The 22260-nt window shown below is 42.9% G+C and overlaps 2 protein-coding genes across 2 annotated transcripts; both read right to left on the bottom strand.

Moving 5' to 3' along the window:
• Positions 1-1117: 1117 nt before the first annotated feature.
• Positions 1118-12407, bottom strand: c21h7orf57 (chromosome 21 C7orf57 homolog). The gene is made up of 8 exons (XM_056301382.1): positions 12317-12407; positions 11430-11496; positions 10926-11099; positions 9661-9748; positions 8479-8608; positions 6122-6192; positions 5192-5292; positions 1118-4229 (listed from the first exon to the last, which is right to left on the bottom strand). Exons 2-8 carry the CDS (start codon positions 11470-11472, stop codon positions 4171-4173), a joined length of 666 nt encoding a protein of 221 aa, XP_056157357.1. The 5' UTR covers positions 11473-11496; positions 12317-12407; the 3' UTR covers positions 1118-4170.
• A 1775-nt stretch (positions 12408-14182) lies between these two features.
• On the bottom strand, positions 14183-16410 carry LOC130131473 (four and a half LIM domains protein 2-like). The gene is made up of 3 exons (XM_056301153.1): positions 16240-16410; positions 14997-15183; positions 14183-14334 (listed from the first exon to the last, which is right to left on the bottom strand). The coding sequence occupies exons 1-3, from the start codon at positions 16396-16398 to the stop codon at positions 14183-14185; spliced, it is 498 nt and encodes a 165-aa protein (XP_056157128.1). The 5' UTR covers positions 16399-16410.
• Between the last annotated feature and the right edge of the window lie 5850 nt (positions 16411-22260).

Genomic DNA, 22260 nt, shown 5'->3' with positions numbered 1-22260 from the left:
AAGCCGATGCACTGGCGGGTAGGACCAGTCATGCATTGTCACTCATGCAGGTATGATCCCTGCAGAGCATGCATCGTGCAAACCGTGGTGACACCTTCGTTTTTTGTTGGGTTTGGTTGCCGACACTGTCCTCGCTCGTGTGCGCTTTTATTAACGCTGTCAATCAATGACGCGCATCCGTCACTCGCGCCCCGCTTGCAGCTGGCGAGCCAAGGACGAGGTCAACCATGCAGGGCAATTAAAAAAAAAAAGAAAAAAGACCACATTGCATTGATACCTAACGTCCCAACACGAGCAACTGACCATTTTAAAGCAGACAGTTGTGAGAATGCCCCCCCTCCCCCTATAACGCCGCTTGCTGGCGCTGCCTAATCACATCCAACGGGCTGCAGCTGTTAAACGAAAGCGGAGCCCGTCAGCGCAACTTACCAGCCAGATGTTGTCGTTACGAGCAGGCCACAGCTGGCTCCGTCCAGTTAAGCATCCGTCCACCGATCCGCCCGGACAGCTACATTTTCACGCGCCGAAACGAATCGGTGACCGTAACCCCCCCCCTCCTCCTCCTCCTCCCCCGCCGCCGCTCGCCGTTTCAAACGCAAACGCGATTCGTCCCGTGCAACCCCCCCCCTCGCGGATTCAGTTTATTTCCCATTCGGCGTGTTTGGAGTTCACCCCGTCAACCGTGACGCGCGGCACCCACCCGGCTGCGTGACGTCACCATGCGGCGATGGATTATCTCCTTCAGATATCGGAACCGATCGGGTGCGATCGATAAGCTTTTTGCACCGGGCCACGCGTTCACTCCGGTGCAAGTGCAAGCCTCCGTGCAGCGGAGGAGGAAACCGAGACGCTTGCAGCAGCACCATGCAGCCGGCAGGCCGACGACCATTGGCTGGCTGCAAATGCAAACCCCCCCACCCCCCCCAGAAATATTTCATCATAGAAAAGTTTACAGACTTTTGGTCAAATTCCCAGAGAAATGTCATGGACCCTGATCACATTTCATTTTGAATCCCTGAGAGAAATTCTGGATATCCCAAATGGTTCCCTGGACTGTGTAGTTCCCGGTGGAGTCAGGTGAAATAACGTAGTGAAACAAACAGCACAACCAAGTACATACATGCACATGCCAATTTATTTCAGTGATCATTCACTCGACCTTCTGACAGCACTCATCGAGAAAACAGGATCTTACAATTAAGTCGTTAAGTGGATTTCTTCTCACTACAGGTTGCGTCTTTCTTCAACCTCTTCAGTTGGTTTGTGTTTAATATTTGAGTTTTAAAACTAAAATGTAGGATCTTTACAACAGGCTAAAACCAACTTGATTATGGTGAGCAAAAAAAAAAAAGTACATGGAGGCTTTCCTAACGCATTACTTCAGTGGTTTTCAAGCAGGTCCTCAGGTCCCCCTTGACTGGAGGCCGGAATAACTGGTATCCGAGGATCTGATTGAGAACCACTATAGAAAAGGAATGTACTCATGGAAATGCAGCCGACTTTACTGGCAGACTGAGGAAAGTCGCTGTCAAGTGAGTGTCCATGGATGACCTGATCGAAGTAAAATCTTAAAGCAATCATCATCGCTACGTGATACATTCACCGTTTCCTGCAGTCTTATCGAGGGCTTCGTTCACAACACAGCTGTGTGCATCAAGTTATGGCCCATTAACACATTTTGCATCACTTTTCAGCACATATTAGCAATGGCACATTGTTAAAAATTGACACAAACTTCCAAATCCAGATATACACAGTTGCATTTACAAAGACGCGCCCTAAACTGGTGCATAATGTATGCAGAGTTCACCAGCGCCGAGCTCGTAATCAACACATCAAAGGGTTAATTCATTTTTAAATACACAATCTTGTACTGCAGAATCGTTCCCTCGCAGATGCAATGTGTAGTGAGACAACTGAGGCAAAACACGGATTAATTACTCATCAATTACACAGGCATAAACCACTGATCAACCACATGTGTAGCACTTTATGGTCTGTTTCTTCAGGATGGAAACGTTTCACGTGGGAGTCGAAGCTGCAGCACATATTTCACATCGGGGTGAGATGTTCGGTGACCCCCCCCGCCTGGATAATTGGCAAATCAGTTCACTGGAGCCGCTGGATCCAGGATACATTTTGCAACGTTGGTGGATTAACACCAACAATTCATCCACAATGCGTTTGTTGTTCTGCACACAACACGGTGTGCTCATCCTGGAAACCTCGGCGCTACCAGATGTAGTTTACGCATGCATAATCGATGCATCGGTAGAATACGCCCCTTGCATTTTAATAAAAAGCATCGAACATGGAATGCTTCACCACACTTCTTTCCTGGACACGCTACGATATGAGGTTGTGGTCGTGGTGATAGTTTGGTCAGGGGGCACGTTAATAAAAACAACACAACAACTCTCTAACTGATATCTACAAACTGTCAACACTGGATGATCAGGATTAAAACTGCCAGATTGGCATGTTCAGAGTGCACTTTGAAAACATGTTCGCCGACCCTTTTGGAGGGTATTTCACCAAAACTGACTCTTAGTGTTATTCTGCAGCGGTCTGTGCTTTTCTTATACCTTCCAATGTTGGTTTTTTTCTGGAGCTTTATGAGTTTGCTAAAACAAGGAAAGTGCAATCCTGTCACACACGTGCACAGCGTTGCCTGAGGCGGTTTAAACTTGAACATGGCAATGACAGACATGATTCAGTACCTGTTTAAACCCCACTTACATATCCTTTTACAATATTTTGAAAATATATATAATAGGGATGGGAAGCACCAGGGGCCGCCCGGTACGACATTATCACGATACCTAGGTGGCGATTCCATTTGTATCGCGATTCTGTAAGTATCGCAAATATATATGTGTGTGTGTGTGTGTGTGTGTATATATATATATATATATGTATATATCCCGAGTCGATTCGTTTTTTTCCAATATTTTGAAAGCTGTATTCAACAGCTGCACAAGTGAACTGAACATGAGTAAGTAAATGTAGCCTGCTTTTCATGACATTTATGTCCCCCCTCAAAAACCAAGGGCAGCATTTCCACAACATAAAATTTAACTTAAAATTAGAAGTAAACAAAAACGCTACATTTGCTTAATGTGTATATATATATATATATATATATATATATATATATATATATAAAATCGATTTTGGAGTCAGTGTGACATGAATCGCCGCACAAAAGAATCGCGATGCGTAACTGAATCGATCCCCCTCCCCCATCTCTAATATATACGTTGACCTGGGTATGTGAATGTCCATAAAACATGTCTGACCCCTGGAATGATGCAAGCTGCTAAGATGCTAAATGAGAGAAAATCTAAATATGTGCGGAGCAGAGAAAGCCTAGAAGCCTAAAAGTCCATTTTGGCAGAGACACCGGTTTTACCAAACGAAGCACAGGTCAGCGTGCTCACTAGAGTGTGTTGTTCACCCATGGGATCGCTGTCTCAACATGTGATCATATTCAACCCCACTGCTGAAAAACACATACAAAGCCACCAACCGTTCCTTCAGGACACAAACGACAATTCACACCACCGTGACCACACTTCGTCAAGCACAAACACCAAATTAACCGACTCGATCTTCATACAACCAGGGAGCGAGACTGACACCAGCCACCAGCCACATCCCGGTCCAGGTTTACCGACGCTGCCAGACGGCTACACCCCGGTCCAGGTTTACCGACGCTACCAGATACATTTGCTAGATTACAGTAGACACTCTAAAATATCGATTTGGCCGATAAAACAAGGCGAAACACCCGGTGATGCTGGCCAGCAGTCAGACTACTGTAGCCTGTGGACTGGACGTGTCAGCTCTCGACCCTGTGTACAATTCGTCTCTCCAATCGAGAACAACACAGAATAAATATTGTGAGACCTTATTAGATGTACGCAACAAAACAAAACAAAATAATCCACAAGGATATCCTCAAAATTAAAGCAAATAAGAGCATGGTACCGTTGCGTCAACATGAGTACAAAACCTAAGAGTTGATGGATATACAATAAATGTCAGTGAACACCAGAGGGGCGGGAGAGGAGATAGGGGTGTTGTGTTTGTGAATTTGTGACACAATGACCAGTGTTTGCACAATCACCCCCCATCACCCACCCAGCTCCAGACGAAAGCCCTTCCTCCCTACTCCAGGTCTTCGACGTCCTCCGTCGCCACCGTGCTGGTTTGTTCCGAGGTCACGCCTGAAAAACAAACACAACTTAAAAGTCGGACGCACATTTGTTGTACTGTTAGCTGCTGACAGATTAACTTTACTGACTTCTACCCAGGTATGCCTTGCAGCTACTGTAACACAGAAAAGAGCACCCCCACCTCCCCAAAGTTGGTATTGCAACTGAAATAACAGGAAATGCATCTTCCATCAAATCCGAATGTTGGGCTAAAACCTACCTCAGTAACAACTGGCCTGATCCAATGAAGCTCTTTGGAATAACATATATATATGTATATATATATATATATCAACATTATAAACACACACACACACATATATATATATATTTAACAATCATAACATCAATAAGCAAGCTCTGATTAAATGACGGAGCGTTAAAACCCACTGGTTTGTAAGCTCAGTGACACAGGCCTGTCAGAAGATTTAAAAACCAACAGCTAGAGGAGGCACTGCGTTGGAAATTGAACATCAAGTCGAAACTGTAATTGCAATGGTCTCCCCTCTTCCTTACGGAGCAGAGAAAACCTGCATCTCTGCAGCAATGTGACGTTTACAGTGCATTGTAATGGGGGATCATAAAGAACAAAAAGAAAAAAAAGAACCATCTGTTTTCATTCCTCTGAGACAGGGGTGCAAATCCCTCATAACCAGGGGTCACTGCTGTCCAAATATTCGGCTTTAGGCCTCAGTTATGTTTTCCGATTGAGGTTACGGACGCCTGGCAGTAGGAAAGGGGAGCTGGCTGTTGGTTTGGATTCCGTCTTGGAAAAAAACCTGCAGGTGAACTACTGTTAAGAAGCCACTGAGCAAGGCACCTAACACCCAGTGGCTCCAATGGAGCAATTTAGTGGCACCCAGGTTGTGGTTGTACAAGGCAGCTAGCTGACAGTTGGCTGGCTGGCTCAATAAAAGGTAAAAAAAATTCAACTTTGTATGTCTTTAGAAAGAAAAAGAATATTTCAGTCATACTTGAAGCGTCGTCATCATTGGGAGATTTTTTCTCTTCCTCCACATAGCCGAAACTCAGCAGCTTGGACATGCTGACCGGAGGAGCCTTCTTGTCATAGGACCTGAAAAGGACAACACATTAGGACAACAGCAAGTCCACCCCACACTTGTCCTCTGACAGTGTGTGGACTCTGTGTTGAAATAAATCAGTTTTAAATTCCCCAAATGTGACAAAACAGAGAGGAATTCAAGTCGCTGTGTGTACAAACACACCATTCATCAAAACACTGACACACACACACAACACTCCGGCCACCAAATCAATCACACACACACACACACACACACACACACACACACACACACACACACACACACACACACCAACCATCAAAACAGGACAAACATCCATGAAAAACAATAACAGAATCTATACACACAAACACCAACGACAGATGCCAAGACAACAAAAATTATGACCACACATTTCAGTGACACACACCAACCATCAAAACATTTCACATACACACCAGACCAGACCAGCTCTCATCTACAACAGCTCCTAATGTAGCGACAATTCAAGTTAAAAACTTCTGAATCACACCAAACTTAATGAAGATAATTATTTAAACAAGTTTTTATTTTAGTCAACAGACAGAATACGAGACATAAAACGCTCTTTTCTAGAAACAAGCGTAGACAACAGCACCGAACGGCTGCCATCTTGCACGGATGTTGTCAATGGATCAACTCAAACGATAAGAGCTAAACTTGGACTCCCACTGAACCGGCAATGAATCCCCAACATCCCCACTGATGTCAGTAACAACACATAACGTGACGGCTGACCATTCTGAGCGGTCATACAGCCAATGGGGGGCACTATAACTCTTCTGTGGCACCTGAGGACTGGATTGAGAACCGCTGGCTTATCTCATCTCAGATACTCACGTTCTCTTGTACTTGTTGGTCTCGTTTATGGTCAGGCCCTCCATTTCACTGGAGGGGCTCTCCGGCGACTCCTATGGGGTCAGAGAGGTCGATAGTGTCAAGTATGGGACTACCGAGGTCCAGATGAAACAGGACTAGTCGAGCGTCTGTGTAGGATAATCATTCCAGATGAAAACAAGAGGATATTCCTGTGAAATCTTCATGTGCAGAGCTAAACACTTACCGGGCTTTAAGACCGAGAGCTTATTTCAACACACCTCTAAAGTGGGTTGCCATTTCGGCACCCGTGGGATTATAAGCACCACTAAATCCCTTTTCACATGCGTAGCCAAAAGAAGCCAAAAGAAACCTAACCAGGAGGTGTACATGCACTAACAAATAGAAATTTGGAAAAAATCTTTGGCAAACATCTCTATTGTGTTGTGTTTACTCCAGTTTCAACCTTGTCCTGACAAACATAATTAGACAAAGGCGCTGACAGTTTCTTTTTTTTCAAAACTCCCCCCCCCCCCCCCAATTGTACCGGGCCAATCACCCTGTTCTCCGAGCCGTCCCGGTTGCTGCTCCATCCCCCCTGCCAATCCAGGGAGGGCTGCAGAATACTACATGCCTCCTCTGACACATGTGGAGTCACCAGCCACTTCTTTTCACCTGACAGTGAGGAGTTCTGCCAAGGGTACGTAGCATGTGGGAGGCTCACGCTATTCCCCCCAGTTTACCCTCCCCCCCAAAAAGGCGCCCTGACCGGCCAGAGGAGGCGCTAGTGCAGAGACCAGGACACATACCCACACCCGGCCTCCCACCTGCAGACATGGCCAATTGTGTCTGTAGGGATGCCCGACCAAGCCGGCGGTAACACGGGGATTCGAACTGGTGTTCTCCGTGTTGGTAGGCAACAGAATAGACTGCCGCGCCACCCGGACGCCCCGTAAACGTACTTACTGACATGCGCTACCATCACTGACAAAAGTCAACGCCAATTTCTTTGTGACCCAAAGTCTTCCTAGGATTTGATCCCTGACTGATCTTTAGACCTCTACAAACCCTTAATTCAGTTTAACGTGTGAGGAACGCATGCATACACACATGAAAAAATAAACAACACAGGGTGACATGGCAGAAAAGGAAAATCTGTGCTCTCAGAATGGAATGATGACAGCTCTCATCTAAGCGTTTGGCGACACCACAGATGATTGTTAGTCATGCAGTGTAGAAAAGGTTGGAAGAAAAAAAACAATGTCCTGGACAAACATCCAGCTCAGAAATAACACTTATTTATGATTATTTATGTCCACTCACTGTGCTCACAAACTGATTACTATCACAGGGTGATATTAGAGATTTTCTTCATGGGGATTAATAGAGTTTACTCCAATGTGCAACCTGTGTGAAAGCTGTATCCACATATATTACTTTAAAAGATGGACGTTCACTTTTCTCAACGGGTTAGTAACGTCACAGCATCCCTAAAACCGCTCGAAACCCGGTGTCTTTAAGGACAGCATTTGCCGTCATGAGGACCAGAACATGATTCTTTCAGAGAAGACCCGCCATCCTTCTCATCAGGCCTTTCAGATAATTCGCTGGGTTTGGTAGGACTTCTAAGGACGGACTTGTAAATGTTATTATGTGGTCCACAGAAGCACTGCATCCACAAACCCACCAGTGTTGTGAATTTGTTAAATCCAAAAACTGGATCAGTGTGCTCATACACTGATCACAGAAGGGCGGTTTTCACTTTGCTGTCAAGAACGACTCAGAAGCCATTCTTTAAATTCTGGGGGAAAAAAAAGACTGCATGAAGTGGTGACTATTTCTTCAGAATGGATAATTTTGTTAATGAACCTATTATTAAAGATTATCTGCAACTTTCATGGTTGCTTTAACGCCTCTTTTGTTGCCAGTTCTCTCAATAAAGTAGTTTCAACCTGCAGGAGCACCTAATTTGATAAGAACATAAGAGCTCGATTATTTCTTCCTACATTCTTTCTTTAAATCGTCTCGTTTTGATCCAACAGCTGACTTCACAGACAGAAAAGCTGAAGAACATAAAGGATATTTGATGACTATTCTGTTTTTCGTGTGGTGGAAGGCTGTTTTGAAGCATGGCGCTATGACCTTATCTGACGCAAATAACACCTTTTCAAGCCGTCTCAGCTCAAATACCCCAAAGCCAAAGGAAAAAAAATAATAATTTAAAATCAAATCTGCCACAAAGGTGTCGATGAATCCAACTCAGATGACAGATGGGTGAGTAAAAAAGGAAGGTAATGAGGACAAAAAGAAAAAAAAAAGAATAATGCTTCATGGAGGACATGGCGTCAGCATGGGAGGAGCAACTAGTAAGGCAGATTCACCTTTGTTTTACCATGGGTAAACCTATCAGCCTCTCTCTCCCAGGAGGAACAGTTATCGGTACCAAACGGGGCAGTGAGGGGCTGCCTGGCTGATCCCGCCGCGCCATCGGGAGACGTTGCTTTGCTTCCGCTGTAATTACAAAACCACTGTAACACAGGGAAGGAACACACCACCAGCTACGTACTGGAAAAGTCTCTGTGCCAACCCCCACCCCCCCTCCACCACCACCACCACCTTCTGCACTGCGTCTTCTAAACTGTGGCATCTGAGGTTTGATTGATAGATAGACACTGGTTACCATTTCTTTAGACAGATATGCCTTCAAGGTTTCTTTTCCCCCAACAAGTCCAGCTGCAAGGTTAAAGGTGCTATGTGTAATATTTCTGCTTTCCTGAAACATTATGACAGCTAAATATCAGTAAGGCTTTCAAGATGATTGAATGATTGAAACGCAAAATGTCTCACAGCTCCCTACTTCCCAGATTTCTGCACGGTAGCCAGGACAGCTGAGTGGCTTTGTTGTTCTTTGACATGCCAGGCCCGAAACACTTGGCTCATACACACAGTCCAAAGCAAATTAAGCAAAACACAGCAACCTGATATCTACTGATTGTGTTCCAAATTGGAAGATGTTGGGAAATGTGCTGTATCTCTTCTCTTTCCTTTCACATGTGTTTGTCTTGTCTATTTTGATCTATTGTTGTTCAAGTGGCTGATCAATACAGATCAGGATTCAAGTAGAATTACACATAGCACATTTAAACAGTGACGGTTAGATGGTGAATGTCTGGTATTTACCGGCCACTCTGAAAAGAGATATTTATGACTGCTCCATTGGTACTTATAAGTAACCAGTAGTAAAATTACTTTTTTAAACATTTAATATTTAGCAGTACCAGGATGGATACACTTACTGTTTCACTGCCCAAATACACAATTTCTTCCTCACAATTGACTAAATAGTGTTCCTTTAACACTAAATGTTGTCCCTCCTCAATACTTTTTGCTGTTCTCCATATTCTGTACTGTTAAATCTTTAGGAGATAATTGTTTTTCAGCTGATAACAGCATATCATGCAGGATTCTTTTAGTGTGTGTGTGCATGTATGCGTGTATATGTGTGTGTGTGTGTGTGCGTGCGCGCGCGCATGTGCGTGTGTCTGTGTATATAATGTTCTTACTTGTTAGGATCAGAATTGCCAAACCATTCAGGACGATTGTAAGCTTTCGCAGGTTTGGCGTCAGGGTCTACATCATGGCTCAACAGCCCTGTGGGGAGGCGGTTGGAGAGTGGGTTGGAATGACAATCAAAACGAGGTTAAAACCAAAATTAAAAATCACATTCCTGACAAATACATTAGGTATGCAAGTATCTGAGCAGAGTTCTGTGATTAAACATGAACTTAATTTCACAAGGGACCAACAATGGCAAACGGCAATTAAATACCTAAATCAAATATTTGGAAACATCTTAGAAATTTGTTTATGTGTTGGTAAGTGAATACATTATGTTGCAATTTCTAGCTAATAATGTAGTGACAGATTTTAATTGAAACCCTCCATTTCAGGTTGACTGATAACACGCACTGTGATGAGATGCCTGTTCAATATTTGCATTTGAAAGCATTGAACAACTCATACGATGATCAAAAATCACAGCAATTTGGCTAATTTCCATTTTCCTAACAAATGTGTTAGCTCCCATTGTTTCAATTTCTCAGCACTGACTTTCCCATCAGCACTTTTAGTCTGGGTAAGGACAAGAGCCAATCAGCCAATCAATCAGTTGCAGTTCCTAATCTAACAAGCCAGAACGGTTTTCACCATGAAATAAAACAAATAAGTAAAGAAAGAATGCCTGCAATACAGAGTGAGCAGCAAGAGAAAATGAATGAACAACATTAAGCTTTTCACCTCAAATCACCTGTTTATCTAAAACTAAATATTTCAGTTATCATCACTCAAAAATCTTAAAAATTTCCGCAATAGTCAACAGCAAGTTGGACTTTATTTCTGGTAAATTATTTCATTACTTCCATAACATGCAAATTAGACAACTGAATAATATTAGGTGATGTAGATATTTTCATCCATCCATCCATTATCCAAGCCGCTTATCCTGCTCTCAGGGTCGCGGGGATGCTGGAGCCTATCCCCGCAGTCATTGGGCAGCAGGCAGGGAGACACCCTGGACGTTAAATATACCTTTAATTTTTCTATCTAAAAAACTGTTTTTTCATCCCTCTGAAAAACTTGTAGTATGTGCTTGTCTGTAACCAAACTTAAATTTTTAATGTGTTGGAGAATATATGTCCCATTTTTCTGATGGCAGACCTCTCATATCCACTGAAACCCAATTTAAACTCACTAGCAACAAGATTATTTATACAAGGTAGGCCTACACACAACAAACACATCTACAGTGATATCATGAACAAATTCCTACCTTTTTGTCCCCCTTGCTTGGCAAGCTTTACATAATCTGAATCTGTCTCAAATATCCCTACACGCCGACCGCTGATCCTCTGCACAGGGGTGCCGTCATCAGCAGTCTGGGACAGTCCAGGAATCTGGGACGTGGGTCCGACGACTCCATTAGACCCAGCCCCAGGCTTAATGCCTGGATGAAGAACAAGGGTTGATTGACATCGCTGGGCTCTCTGGCACCGGTCACAGTGCTTCTTCTTATATGTTACATAACCAAAATTACAGCTGTAGCTATCACTGTATGTTTGTTCAGGTCAGGAAAACAGAGAGGGGATATGGACATGTCCTCCATGTGTTAAAACAACCCTTATTAATTTAGTTACCTTTAATTACCTTATACACACATTAAAAATCGTATTATTTCTCTATTCTTTGTGACACTGCAGGTCCCTGACTTTTGTGTTTGACATCTCATTGAACACTGGGGGCTTTAAGAGGGCCAGAGACTGACAGGCGGACTTACCACCAGGCTTGGTCCTTCGGTGGTTGGGGACAGCAGCGCTCATTTCAGCTCAAGAAATTTATGAAATCTGAGGGTCAAAAAGCCAAATATAGTTGCTTTTAAAAGCCAGCATAATTAGCGATAACATCTGCAGGATTCTCAGTCATTTAAAAAAGATTCTTCCACATGCAAGCTCGAAATTAACAGAAGATTCATGACTAAACATGCATACTATAAAATCTCAGTTGACATTCAGACCCGTTTAAGAGAATCACGAATTTGCTGCGGTCAAACAAAATGTTATAACATTCACAACCTTCTGCATTTGGATAGTGGGAGGAGAGCTATACAGACATTCGTGTGAAACCTACGACGGTCTTGCTCTGAAGTGACGGTGCAAACCCAATGCCCAACTAGTACATGGGGAATTCGGAGGGGTGTGATCGCAATGTGCCTTATTCTCCGCAAGTAAGATACTAGATTATAGGCAAGATAACAGATCCCCCCCCCCCCGTCAAAACGGCAGAGTGGTGCGTGTCGTTCAGTGATGAATTTATGAGGTCAAAACTGTTCTAAAATCCTAGGTCCACACCAACATGTTTTCAGTTCAAAAACGCAATCTAAAGTTCACTACCCTTTTAAAGAATGACACCACCTGATTGAGGTGGGGGGGGGGGTGACATGATGATATGACACTATGCATATCGCCTCGTCCGCACAAATCAGGTTAAAATGCACTGATGTGCAGATAACCGCACTGTAACAAAGCGCTGCTAATTCAGTTAGCCGATACGCTAGCCTTCCACAGCTCGCCATAGCGATTGAAAAAAAAACAGCAACCTGGATTTTCAGGTATATCGGATATAGATTATCGCAAGCTACTGAATCACCCGTTTTAACACCGTTACCTGAACGTCTTTATTAAGATGTTATTTCGCAGGTTTGTATCAATGAATAGGTTTGCGTCCGCTTTTTCCTTTCTCCGGGCTCAACTTCCGGTTTCACGCTCCTCCAACTTCCGGGAGTGGTGCGTTCCGGGGTACGTTCAGGACGTATTGTCGCGAGGTCGTTCCGTCCTAAACCATGACCAAGAGCTCGATAAATAAATAAACCCTTTAATCAAATGAACTCGTTAATAGGTAAAAGAAAGAAATAATTGCAGTTTGTGGGATGTTCACGGTAGTCAGCCTACCACTCAGCCTTGACGTGCAGAATGGAGTAATAACCGAGCTCCTCTGCATCAATATCAGATCTACTCACATGTGCAACTTCCAAGGTTTGTAGAGGTGTTATGATGGATTACGTGGTTATGTGGGCACATATCAGATACGGTGATATTATGTGTATGGGTGTTTGTAAAGGAGAGAATGTGTGCTTGGATGACTGGGTATGAATGTGTTTGCATGTTTGCGCATGCAGGTGTTTGTGAAAATTAATAAAAGCAAGCCCGATCCAGCCTGCGTGCTGGCAGATCGTTGGAGTCGACATGCAACTTGACACCTTCCCTCGTTGACGTTTTGTTGAGCTTGGCGCATGAAGGCACAACAGGACAACTCGGCATTTTAGACTCAATAAAGATATATTTGTGTATCTATTTCCTGCAGAGAATTTAGCTCTCCGCACTACTTTGGCTCGAGTTCACAGCAAACAACCTGCTGTGACTTCACCCCACAGTCCTATTTGTTTCAGCAGCAGTGGACCGAGAGTGACGGATTGCTGGAAATAACACTGAAGGTTACTGAAATGCTAAAATACCTTAGAATTTTATAAATGTTTGATGAGACTGATGTTAAAAGCATGCACCCATTGTCATTCAGCATGGTATTTTTCATGACATTCTGTGTCATACCAAACAATTTGAGTTGATCAAAGCTGTCAGCCATTCCCTCTTTCCTGTTTAATACTGAAAAAAACTGGGCAATGTGTTTAAATGCAAATAAATAGCTTTATTATGTTAGATTGTGCAGCAAAAATACAAATAAACTGTTAGTTACATAATGTTTTTTATTAGACAGTTACAGTGAAAGGCAGACAGGAATTGGGGGAGAGAGAAAGAGGGGTATGATATGCAACAAAGCTGGAGTCAGCTGGAATCGAAGCAACGACAGTTTTGACCACGTGGCCATGTGCGCTGTAACCATTTGGCTACTGAGGGGCCCCACATAATATTGCACTATGACATGCAACAAAGATCGCCAACTGGAATTGAACCGAAGACGGTTTAGACAATGTGGCCATGTGCAGTTACCATTCGGCTACAGAGGGGCCCCACATAATATTATTTCTGACATGTGCAAGGCCCATTGCCAAAACCTTTGTTTGGATATCTTATAATTTTGATATGCTCTATTATCCATTGATCCATCCATTATCCAAACCGCTAATCCTTACTCAGGGTCGCGGGGATGCTGGAGCCTATCCCAGCGGTCATTGGGTGGCAGGCAGGACGATATTATACCACTTAGAATTCTAAAACAAGATAACAAACAGCTATTTTTTTAAACTTAACAAAAAAAAAATTGTTTCCAACTAATTTGGAAATACAACATTTTAGGATGCACCCAATAACTTGTCTTTCAGACTCACAGTTTCATCTGCGCATGCAGTAAGTGCTTAAACAGTGTTAAGAATTTAGCCACGATCAATGCAAGGAACAATTAAATCAACACAAAACCAAAGACCATAGCCAGGAAAACTGCCCCCACTATCTCCATATTTGCTTCTGTGGAGTGCTGTTGAGAAGAGCAACCTCTTTTTTCCTGCTTCACATCCACTCAGATGTCTTTGCCACAATCGGGGCAAAGGATGTCATCATGGACAGTCAGGAAACCCCGACCGATCAGAGACACAGAGCACTTCTTGCAGTTGAAGCAGTCGTTGTGCCACTGGCGCTCCTCAAAGGAGATGTACTTGCTGCCGCCCAGACCTGAAACCCAATCACCAAGACACAACCACAAAAATTTACATGAAAAAAGTGGAGCATGTCCCAAATACTCTCCTAGTCACTGTAATGTAATAATCTTCTAATGGATGTTGATTGGCTACACAGAGAGTCTGGAAGCACATGATTTTGGGAGCAGGTCGAAACCATGCGTTTGTTAAGGAATTTAAGGTCTATCACTTTAGAGATGTCGGACACTTCAACCATATCAACGGCTTTTGAATTAGCACTGACTGCGTTGGTCTACTGGCAAAAAGTCACAGCTTTGATTGTTTAATCCCTGTCAACAGCAATTTCATTTATTATAGTGGTCCTTGAACAAGACACAAAAACCCCTCATGCCACACATTCCTGTGGTGTTCTGTTGGCATAACGTTTAAGTAACATCACGGCTTTCTGTTTTGTGTTTGTTTTTTTGTTACTTCTCTTGTGACAGAGTTTTATTCACTCACACCATTATTATGAAACGGGTATTAATGGCTGTATTACCTCTGAGAAACAAGTCTGTTTCTCAGAGGTAATACAGCCGTTAATACCCGTTTCATAATAATGAAACAGGTATTAATGGCTAAGCTCTGGTTGTAATTAGGCCCACCAAAATCACCCAGTATTTCTGCTAGAAACAAGGAGAAGAAATAGGGGCTTACCGCTGATTGGGGTGGTACAGGAGGCACACTTCTTAGCAAACAGGTTGCAGAAGCAGTTCAGGCAGTAGACAAAGTCGTCCCGAGAGGTGAACCGTTGGCCCGACAGCTGCTGTTTGCATCCGATGCACACGAAGCAGTCTTTGTGCCAGGGCTGGTCACGGTAGGTCACTCCTCCCGTGGTGATTGGCTGTAAGACACCAGTCAATCAGAGACAGATGCTGGTTAGAAGACTCCTTTGTTACATAACAGTGTCTCTCTCTCTCTCTCTCTCTCTCTCTCTCTCTCTCTCTCTCTCTCTCTCTCTCTCTCTCTCTCTCTCACACACACACACAGACTCATTCAAAAATTGCATCAAGGAGGCGATGTTTTTGCCCATATTTGCCTGTCACCTGCCTGTGTCACCAAAGACAAAAAAGTCTCATTTATTTCTTGGAATTTCCTTCTCAAATAGAGAATTTGTTCTCTATCTTAGAAACATTTAACTGGTATCATGAAAATGTAATATTTTACATGCATTAGATATAATTATCAAATATATAATCGTGATTGATTTTTTTTTAGTCTTTGGTATCTTTTTTATGTTTTGTTCGGCAATCTACACTTCTGCAGCAGTGACAAAAGTTTCCAAAAATATTTGTTGTCTCATCTCATTTTAAGGCATCTAATTCAATCTCATCTAATTCAATCTTTTCTCATCTCATACTAAATCTTCTAATTTAATTTCATCTATCTTATTTTATCCAATCTATTCTTATCCCATATCAATTAATCTTGTCTAATCGGATTTTTTTTAACTCATCTAATTTAATCTCATCTCTTTGTAACTCCTAATCTCATTTGAGCTCAAGTCATCTCAGAACATGTCAACATTTACTGTGATTTGCTGTGACACATCACAAATAATTTCCTGTGCACTTACACAGCAGCATTATGTGATGGCCAGGCATAATATTTCCCTGTGGGGTGGATTTAATGTATAAATGTAAAGAAAGTGGCAGCACAGCGGTAGGGTCCTGGGTTCAATCCTGGTCCTGCTCAGTTCAAATGGGTTTCCTCTCAGTGCAAAGACATATTTGATTAGTGAATTGGAGACTCTAAATCACCCATAGTTAAGAAGAGTGGGATGGTCCTGTCCAGGGTTGCTTTCGGCCTTCTTCCCCATTGCATGCTGGGATAGACTCCCTCCATGTACCCTACCTGGGTTTAAAGGATTTATAGAGAATAAATGTTGTCTGTTGTCTACCTTCTTGCAGTCAACACACTGCAGGGCAAACTGCTTCTCATAGCAGGGCAAGCAGTAGTTGCTCCCCTCCTTCTGCACAAAGGTTTTGGTGCCAATGGGCTGCTGGCAACGGTGACAAGAGAAACATTTCTCATGCCAGTTGTAGCCCTTGTGCTTCATCTTCTTGGTGCCTGAGAGAGAGAGAGAGAGAGAGAGAGAGAGAGAGAGAGAGAGAGAGAGAGAGAGAGAGAGAGAGAGAGAGAGAGAGAGAGAGAGAGAGAGAGAGAGAGACAGACAGACAGACAGACAGACAGACAGCATGAGAGAGAGGTGTAGAGAAATCAAAACAAAAAGAGAAGGAGAGAGGATCAGATGAGAGAGGGTGAAAGAAAGAACGAGAGCAGTATAGACAGAAATGATGAGAGATGAACGGAGACATAGAGGGAGGGAACGAGAGGCAGAAGGTTGACAGAGAGGAAGAAACAGATAGAAAGGGAAAGACAAAGTTAAAGGGAAAGAAAAGCATGTTCTGGGGTCCACTTCATATGCACCCCTCAACAAAGACTAACCTTTCTCAGCTTATGAAAGCAACTTGCAATGTCTGATTGGAAATCCACCACAGCCTCACTTCCCTAATTGGTTTGTTTTGTCCACTTTCCAGTAACCCCCTCATTGATTTTTATGATAGAATTGAAATGTGCTGACAGTTTAAATCTAGCAAAATAGTGTCAACAACACAGCCCGAGGCGTCGCCCTGACTCACCGGGCATGATGGTCTTCAGGCACTCGTGACATTTGGCAGAGTATTCGTTGGCATAGCAGTCGGTGCACATGGGCACTTCATCCTTGGTGGAGAAAGGTCGATCAACGAGGGAGCGGCTGCACTTGGCACACAGGAAGCAATAGTCATGCCAGTGACGGTCCTTGTAACACAAGTCCTGCGGAGTCACAAGGTGCAGAAGAAGCACCAAGTTCAGATAACAATCACCGCTAATGGTTGCAGGTTACCACTGTTTTGAAACTAGTTGGGGTCAGAGGGCGCTACTCCATAACTAGCCTGCTAAGGTCCGGGCTGGACATACTGTTTGACAAAGCTCCGTAACAGACAAAATTCCATGACCTCCGCCTCCATAACAGCTAGTAAATATCTGAATGACAGTCTTTAAAAAAAAAAATTCAGATTTTTCCCTTTTTTCTCCCAATTTAGTGGCCAATCGATCCCTATTTTAGTTCAAACACCCACCCTCGTACTGCATGCGTTCGCCAAACTGCATCTCTCCGGCCGGCAGTCTCGAAAGAGATGCCTCCCCACTTTCATGACAAGACGAATCCGGGCCGAACCGCTTTTTCCGAAACACACAGAGACGCACTCATGTGACGAACACAAGCCGACTTCGTCCCCCTCCCGAAGACAGCGCTGCCAATTATTGCTGCTTCATCGAGTCCGGCCATAGTCGGATCTGACGAGACCGGGGCACGAACCCCGGATGACAGTCATTTTTATTTCATTTGTTACCCCATGACCAAATATTCCAATCCAGATATAAAGTTTTAATTGGCACAAATTAAATTTAGTACAACAAGACAAGAATGAGAACACTGCACGATAATGGACAAAGGCAGCAGCAAAGAATCCAATTTGCCCAGATGCGTGCCAAGTCTCCAAGCTTAATAACCTTGTTTTAAATTTACCCTCAACGCAAATCCATAAGCGACAACTATCCACGAGACTTAGAAACGAAAGGTATAACCCCTGCAGATAACATTATCGTGCTCATCTAGGACATTGGGGAAAAGAGGTTGGGCGCTTGATCGATTTTTTTTGTGGATAAATATTGGCTAAAAATATTTACCTTGCTGGTGCAGCCAATAGAGTTCTTGCACACCTCACAGTTGTTGGAGAAGAGTGTCTCAAAACAGTGTATGCAGTATGGATCATCCTTGTGCAGGATATACTTCTGCCCATACAAGGACTCCTTACATTCTTTGCAGTCGTACCGCTCCATTTCGTCTCGGATCGCCGTTTTCAACCCCACCACCTTGGAGAGAGAGACAGAAAGTTCATTTCTAGATGGCCCTTCCACTTTTCCCACCGTGACTCCCAACTGCTACGACAGAATTCTTCATCTGGGCTAACAAGTGATAAATTACATATAGTGGTGTTGCAGTGTTGCAATTTTTACAATAATTGTGGTAGTCAAAGAATAAAATTGTAATGTAGCGTTAACATGTAAAAATCTCACAAACAAAAAATAACATATAGGAAGTTGATTAACCAAGTAATTGGTAAGCTGTCAGTGTTTATTTTGGTTCCTATTCCAAGTCTCTCTCGCACAAACAGACACACACAGACACATGCACATGAAACACAAGACAAGCTGAGGGTGGGAAATTTTATAACCCAAATATTCAAATTTGAAACTGTGACAGCCAGCATACTTTTTTTGTGTTTCACTATGAAACCACTCAAATGTGGCCTGTGAACATTCTCAAATAAATCTCATAATATCACCAAGTTTACAGTTTAAGTCACCAGCGTCTCATTAGATCGACATTTATCCAATTTCTCATTACTGACCGACCGCCTTTCAGTGTCCTTGTGGATCACAAGGCAACTTTCCATTACAATCCCGAAGACAGTCAGGACGTAGCAAATTACTTCTAAGGAGCGCTTTGTAGGCTATGGGCCAAGGGATTACTTCAACTAATTAATTGATGACTACACACAACCAATTGAGCTATGGAATGTTAGCAACAGTCAAAGTTATGCCACCAAGTACCGTAAATGTTTTTGTTTTTTTTGCTTTAATAATTATCCGTATGTGACTCTGTAAATCTAGTTTGTTTGATTCAGATGGAATAATAACATACATACAACTGGATTCCTCACATAAACTACATACTGAGACACCAGTAATTCCTATCAGGGATGATATTATGGGCAGCATGGTGGCCCAGTGGTTAGTGCTGTCGCCTCACAGCAAGAAGGTCCTGGGGTCGAACCCCAGGATAGTCCAACCTTGGGGGTCATCCCAAGTCTCTGTGTGGCGTTTCCCCCATCATCAAAAGAAAGATGCATATTAGGGTTTATACCCCTGTCTGTACCCCTGACCAAGGCAATGGGAAAAGAAGTGGAGTTGGTCCCCTGACACAGCATGAAGGCGGCAGCCCACTGCTCCTAGCTACACAGATCACAGCTAGGATGGGTTAATTTGCAGTAACTGAATTTCCCCAAGGGGATTAAGAAAGGAAACAAACTTAATATTTATAGCTATGACCAACAGAAAGAGCCCATACAAGTCATTGCTGGTGATGACCCATCTATAGGTCGCCCCTTGTTTTAAGAAAAGAAAAAAAAATACACACAACCAGAAGTTGAACCAGATCAGAGCTTTAAAGCACACGACAAGATTTTTTTTTTGATTCCCCCCCCACTTTCTTTCCCAGTTGTACTTGGCCAATTAGCCTATTTTCTGAGCCATCTTGGTCGCTGCTCCACCCCCTCTGCCGATCCGGGGAGGGCTGCAGACTACCACATGCCTCCTCCGATACATGTGCAGGCGCCAGACGCTTTTTTTCCAGGGGGACGTAGCGCGTGAGAGGATCACGCTGTTCCCCCCCAGTTTCCCCCAGTTTCCCCTTCCCCCTGAACAGGTGCACTGACCAACCAGAGGAGGCGCTACTGCAGCGACCAGGACACATACCCACATCCGGCTTCCCACCTGCAGACATGGCCAATTGTGTCTGTAGGGATGCCTGACCAAGCCGTAGTTAACACGGGGATTCAAACCGGTGATCCCCGTGTTGGTAGGCAACGGAATAGACCGCTATGCTACCTGGACGCCCAAGATTTAACCATAGTGAAACATGGTGAAACCATAGTGAAACATGATATTTAACTAAGCAACATGAGCATCTTCAAAGGGGTAATAGGGGTTATATAAATTTCTTCCTTCTTTGAACCCTTGGCAACCACCATATTATTAAATCAAATGTCTTCATTTTGAACATGCAAAATAAAATAGAAAATGACCAAGCATAAAAAAAAACACAAAACAACAAATGATCAAAATAAAACCAGGAGAATTCAACAAAAATAATTCTCAATACAGAATCCAACAAATATTATATGTTCAAAATAATACACAATTAACAATTACTTAATTAATTAAGTTTCCTTTATTAATCTCCTTGGGGAAATTCAGTTACTGCAAATTAACCCATCTTAGCTGTGATCTGTGTGGCTAGAAGCAGTGGGCTGCTTTCTTCATGCTGCACCCAGGGACCAACTCCAGTTCTTTTCTCATTGCCTTGCTCAGGGGCACAGACTGGAGTATAAACCCTAACATGCATGTTTCTTTTGATGGTGGAGGAAACCGGAGCACCCGGAGGAAACGCACCGCAGACACGGGGAGAACATGCAAACTCCACACAGAGGATGACCTGGGATGACCCCCAAGGTTGGACAACCGCGGGGTTCGAACCCAGGACCTTCTTGCTGTGAGGCGACAGCGCTAACCACTGGGCCACCATGCCACCCGATAAACCAAAATAATAAACTAAAAGTTTTCACACATCAGAGTACGTCATTCTCAATATCTATCTCAGAATGACTCAATAAAAAAAGAAACAATAAAAGCAATAAACCCCCCCCCCCCAAAGAAAACAATAACAATGATTTCCAAAAACAACAACAACAGCATCCACCATGGGTGTCACGGTCATGAGAGAAGCAAAACCTCCTCCTCATCCTTGTACCTCTTTAAAACAATTTCTTTTAATACACGACACATTATTTTGTTGTGGATAGACAGAACAAGAGAGAAAGATAGATGAACGATGGCCTGCCGTTAATGACCACCAAGCTAACACGCCAAATACACTGGAAACAAAACAGTCAGAGCTTTTATGCTTGTTTATATATTTTGTTCTTATTTCTATTTCTTATTTTATCTTTTATTTCTATTTGTTTCTGTTTGTATTTTCTTGTTATCGTGTATCTTGTTAGTTTTTAGTTTTTTCTTACTAGAACATGAGTGTCTGTAATAGAACCCAATTTCCCATCAGGGATGAATAAAGCATTCTGATTCTGATTTTCAAAAAGCAGAAATTTGTGTCTTATTTTCTGGCAAACTGGTTTGACACTACTAATTTAGGAATACACCCGTGTTGATCCAGATAAGGTTTTAAAGACATCACCCAGTAATCCCCACTATAAATAAAATACACTGATAAAAAAAGTTTATTTGGATTGAAAATATAAAATTTTAAATTTCACTGACTCTGAACACCTCAGCACTGGTGTCATTTTGTGATCTGTCTTATTCAGACTAGTTTCAAGGTATTGACACACGTCTCTGGAATATTCTTGAAATGAGCAAAACCACATTCGATTCACTTGCAAACTTTTTCCACCTGTTTCCAAAAACAAGGGGTATTTTGGACTGAATTTGATGAAATGAGATGGACACTTATTGCGGTGTTTTGCTGGCAAAAAGAAAACTGCAGCAGAATGAACTCGGTTTGGCGAACGTGACATATCCAAAACATACCAACTTATTTCAAATCGATTTAAATCATTTATAATCATCAGGTAGTGGACATGGAAACACAACTTCCCTAAATGGCTAAAAAAATGACTCATAGGAGAATTAACTCGATTTAGCTGTTCAGTCATCCTTAAAGTGCCATCCCAAAAACATAACAGATAATGTCCAAAACAGCGCACAACACTTACAACCCACACAACACAAGATTAGATTTCTACAGTCTTACACAAAGAATTATTACCGTTGATAAAACCACCAAAATATATATAAAAAAAGACAACAGCTGAGCTAAATGTTGCACTAATCACTGGCAGTGTCATTAACATTGGCTTGCAATAAAATGACTGATAAGCACTGTAGAGTATTAGACGGATACAGAGAATCAACATGAATGATGAAACAAAAAGCAAGACCTTCGAGAGCTGAGAGCAAACTGAAAGACTTTACCTTCCAGCAGAGCCAGTGGAGTCAGTGGAGTTCAGAGATGGAGAAC

The sequence above is a fragment of the Lampris incognitus genome, chromosome 21 (genome assembly GCF_029633865.1).
Source record: "Lampris incognitus isolate fLamInc1 chromosome 21, fLamInc1.hap2, whole genome shotgun sequence".
Lineage (NCBI taxonomy): Eukaryota > Metazoa > Chordata > Actinopteri > Lampriformes > Lampridae > Lampris > Lampris incognitus.
The sequence above is the reverse complement of the archived record's forward strand: the minus strand, read 5'-3'. Positions and strand labels throughout refer to the sequence as shown.

What these genes read in the sequence shown, in the direction of transcription:
- LOC130131473 (XM_056301153.1), bottom strand. Translation starts at nt 16,398, where the DNA reads ATGAAGCACAAGGGCTACAACTGGCATGAGAAATGTTTCTCTTGTCAC. An exon ending in AGTGTGTTGACTGCAAGAAG is followed by an intron (nt 15,184 to 16,239) that starts GTAGACAACAGA and finishes GGTGTCTTACAG; the next exon opens with CCAATCACCACGGGAGGAGT. An exon ending in CTGTACCACCCCAATCAGCG is followed by an intron (nt 14,335 to 14,996) that starts GTAAGCCCCTAT and finishes ATTGGGTTTCAG; the next exon opens with GTCTGGGCGGCAGCAAGTAC.
- c21h7orf57 (XM_056301382.1), bottom strand. Translation starts at nt 11,472, where the DNA reads ATGAGCGCTGCTGTCCCCAACCACCGAAGGACCAAGCCTGGTG. An exon ending in GGCAATTCTGATCCTAACAA is followed by an intron (nt 8,609 to 9,660) that starts GTAAGAACATTA and finishes TTGTAATTACAG; the next exon opens with CGGAAGCAAAGCAACGTCTC. An exon ending in TTACCCATGGTAAAACAAAG is followed by an intron (nt 6,193 to 8,478) that starts GTGAATCTGCCT and finishes CTGACCCCATAG; the next exon opens with GAGTCGCCGGAGAGCCCCTC.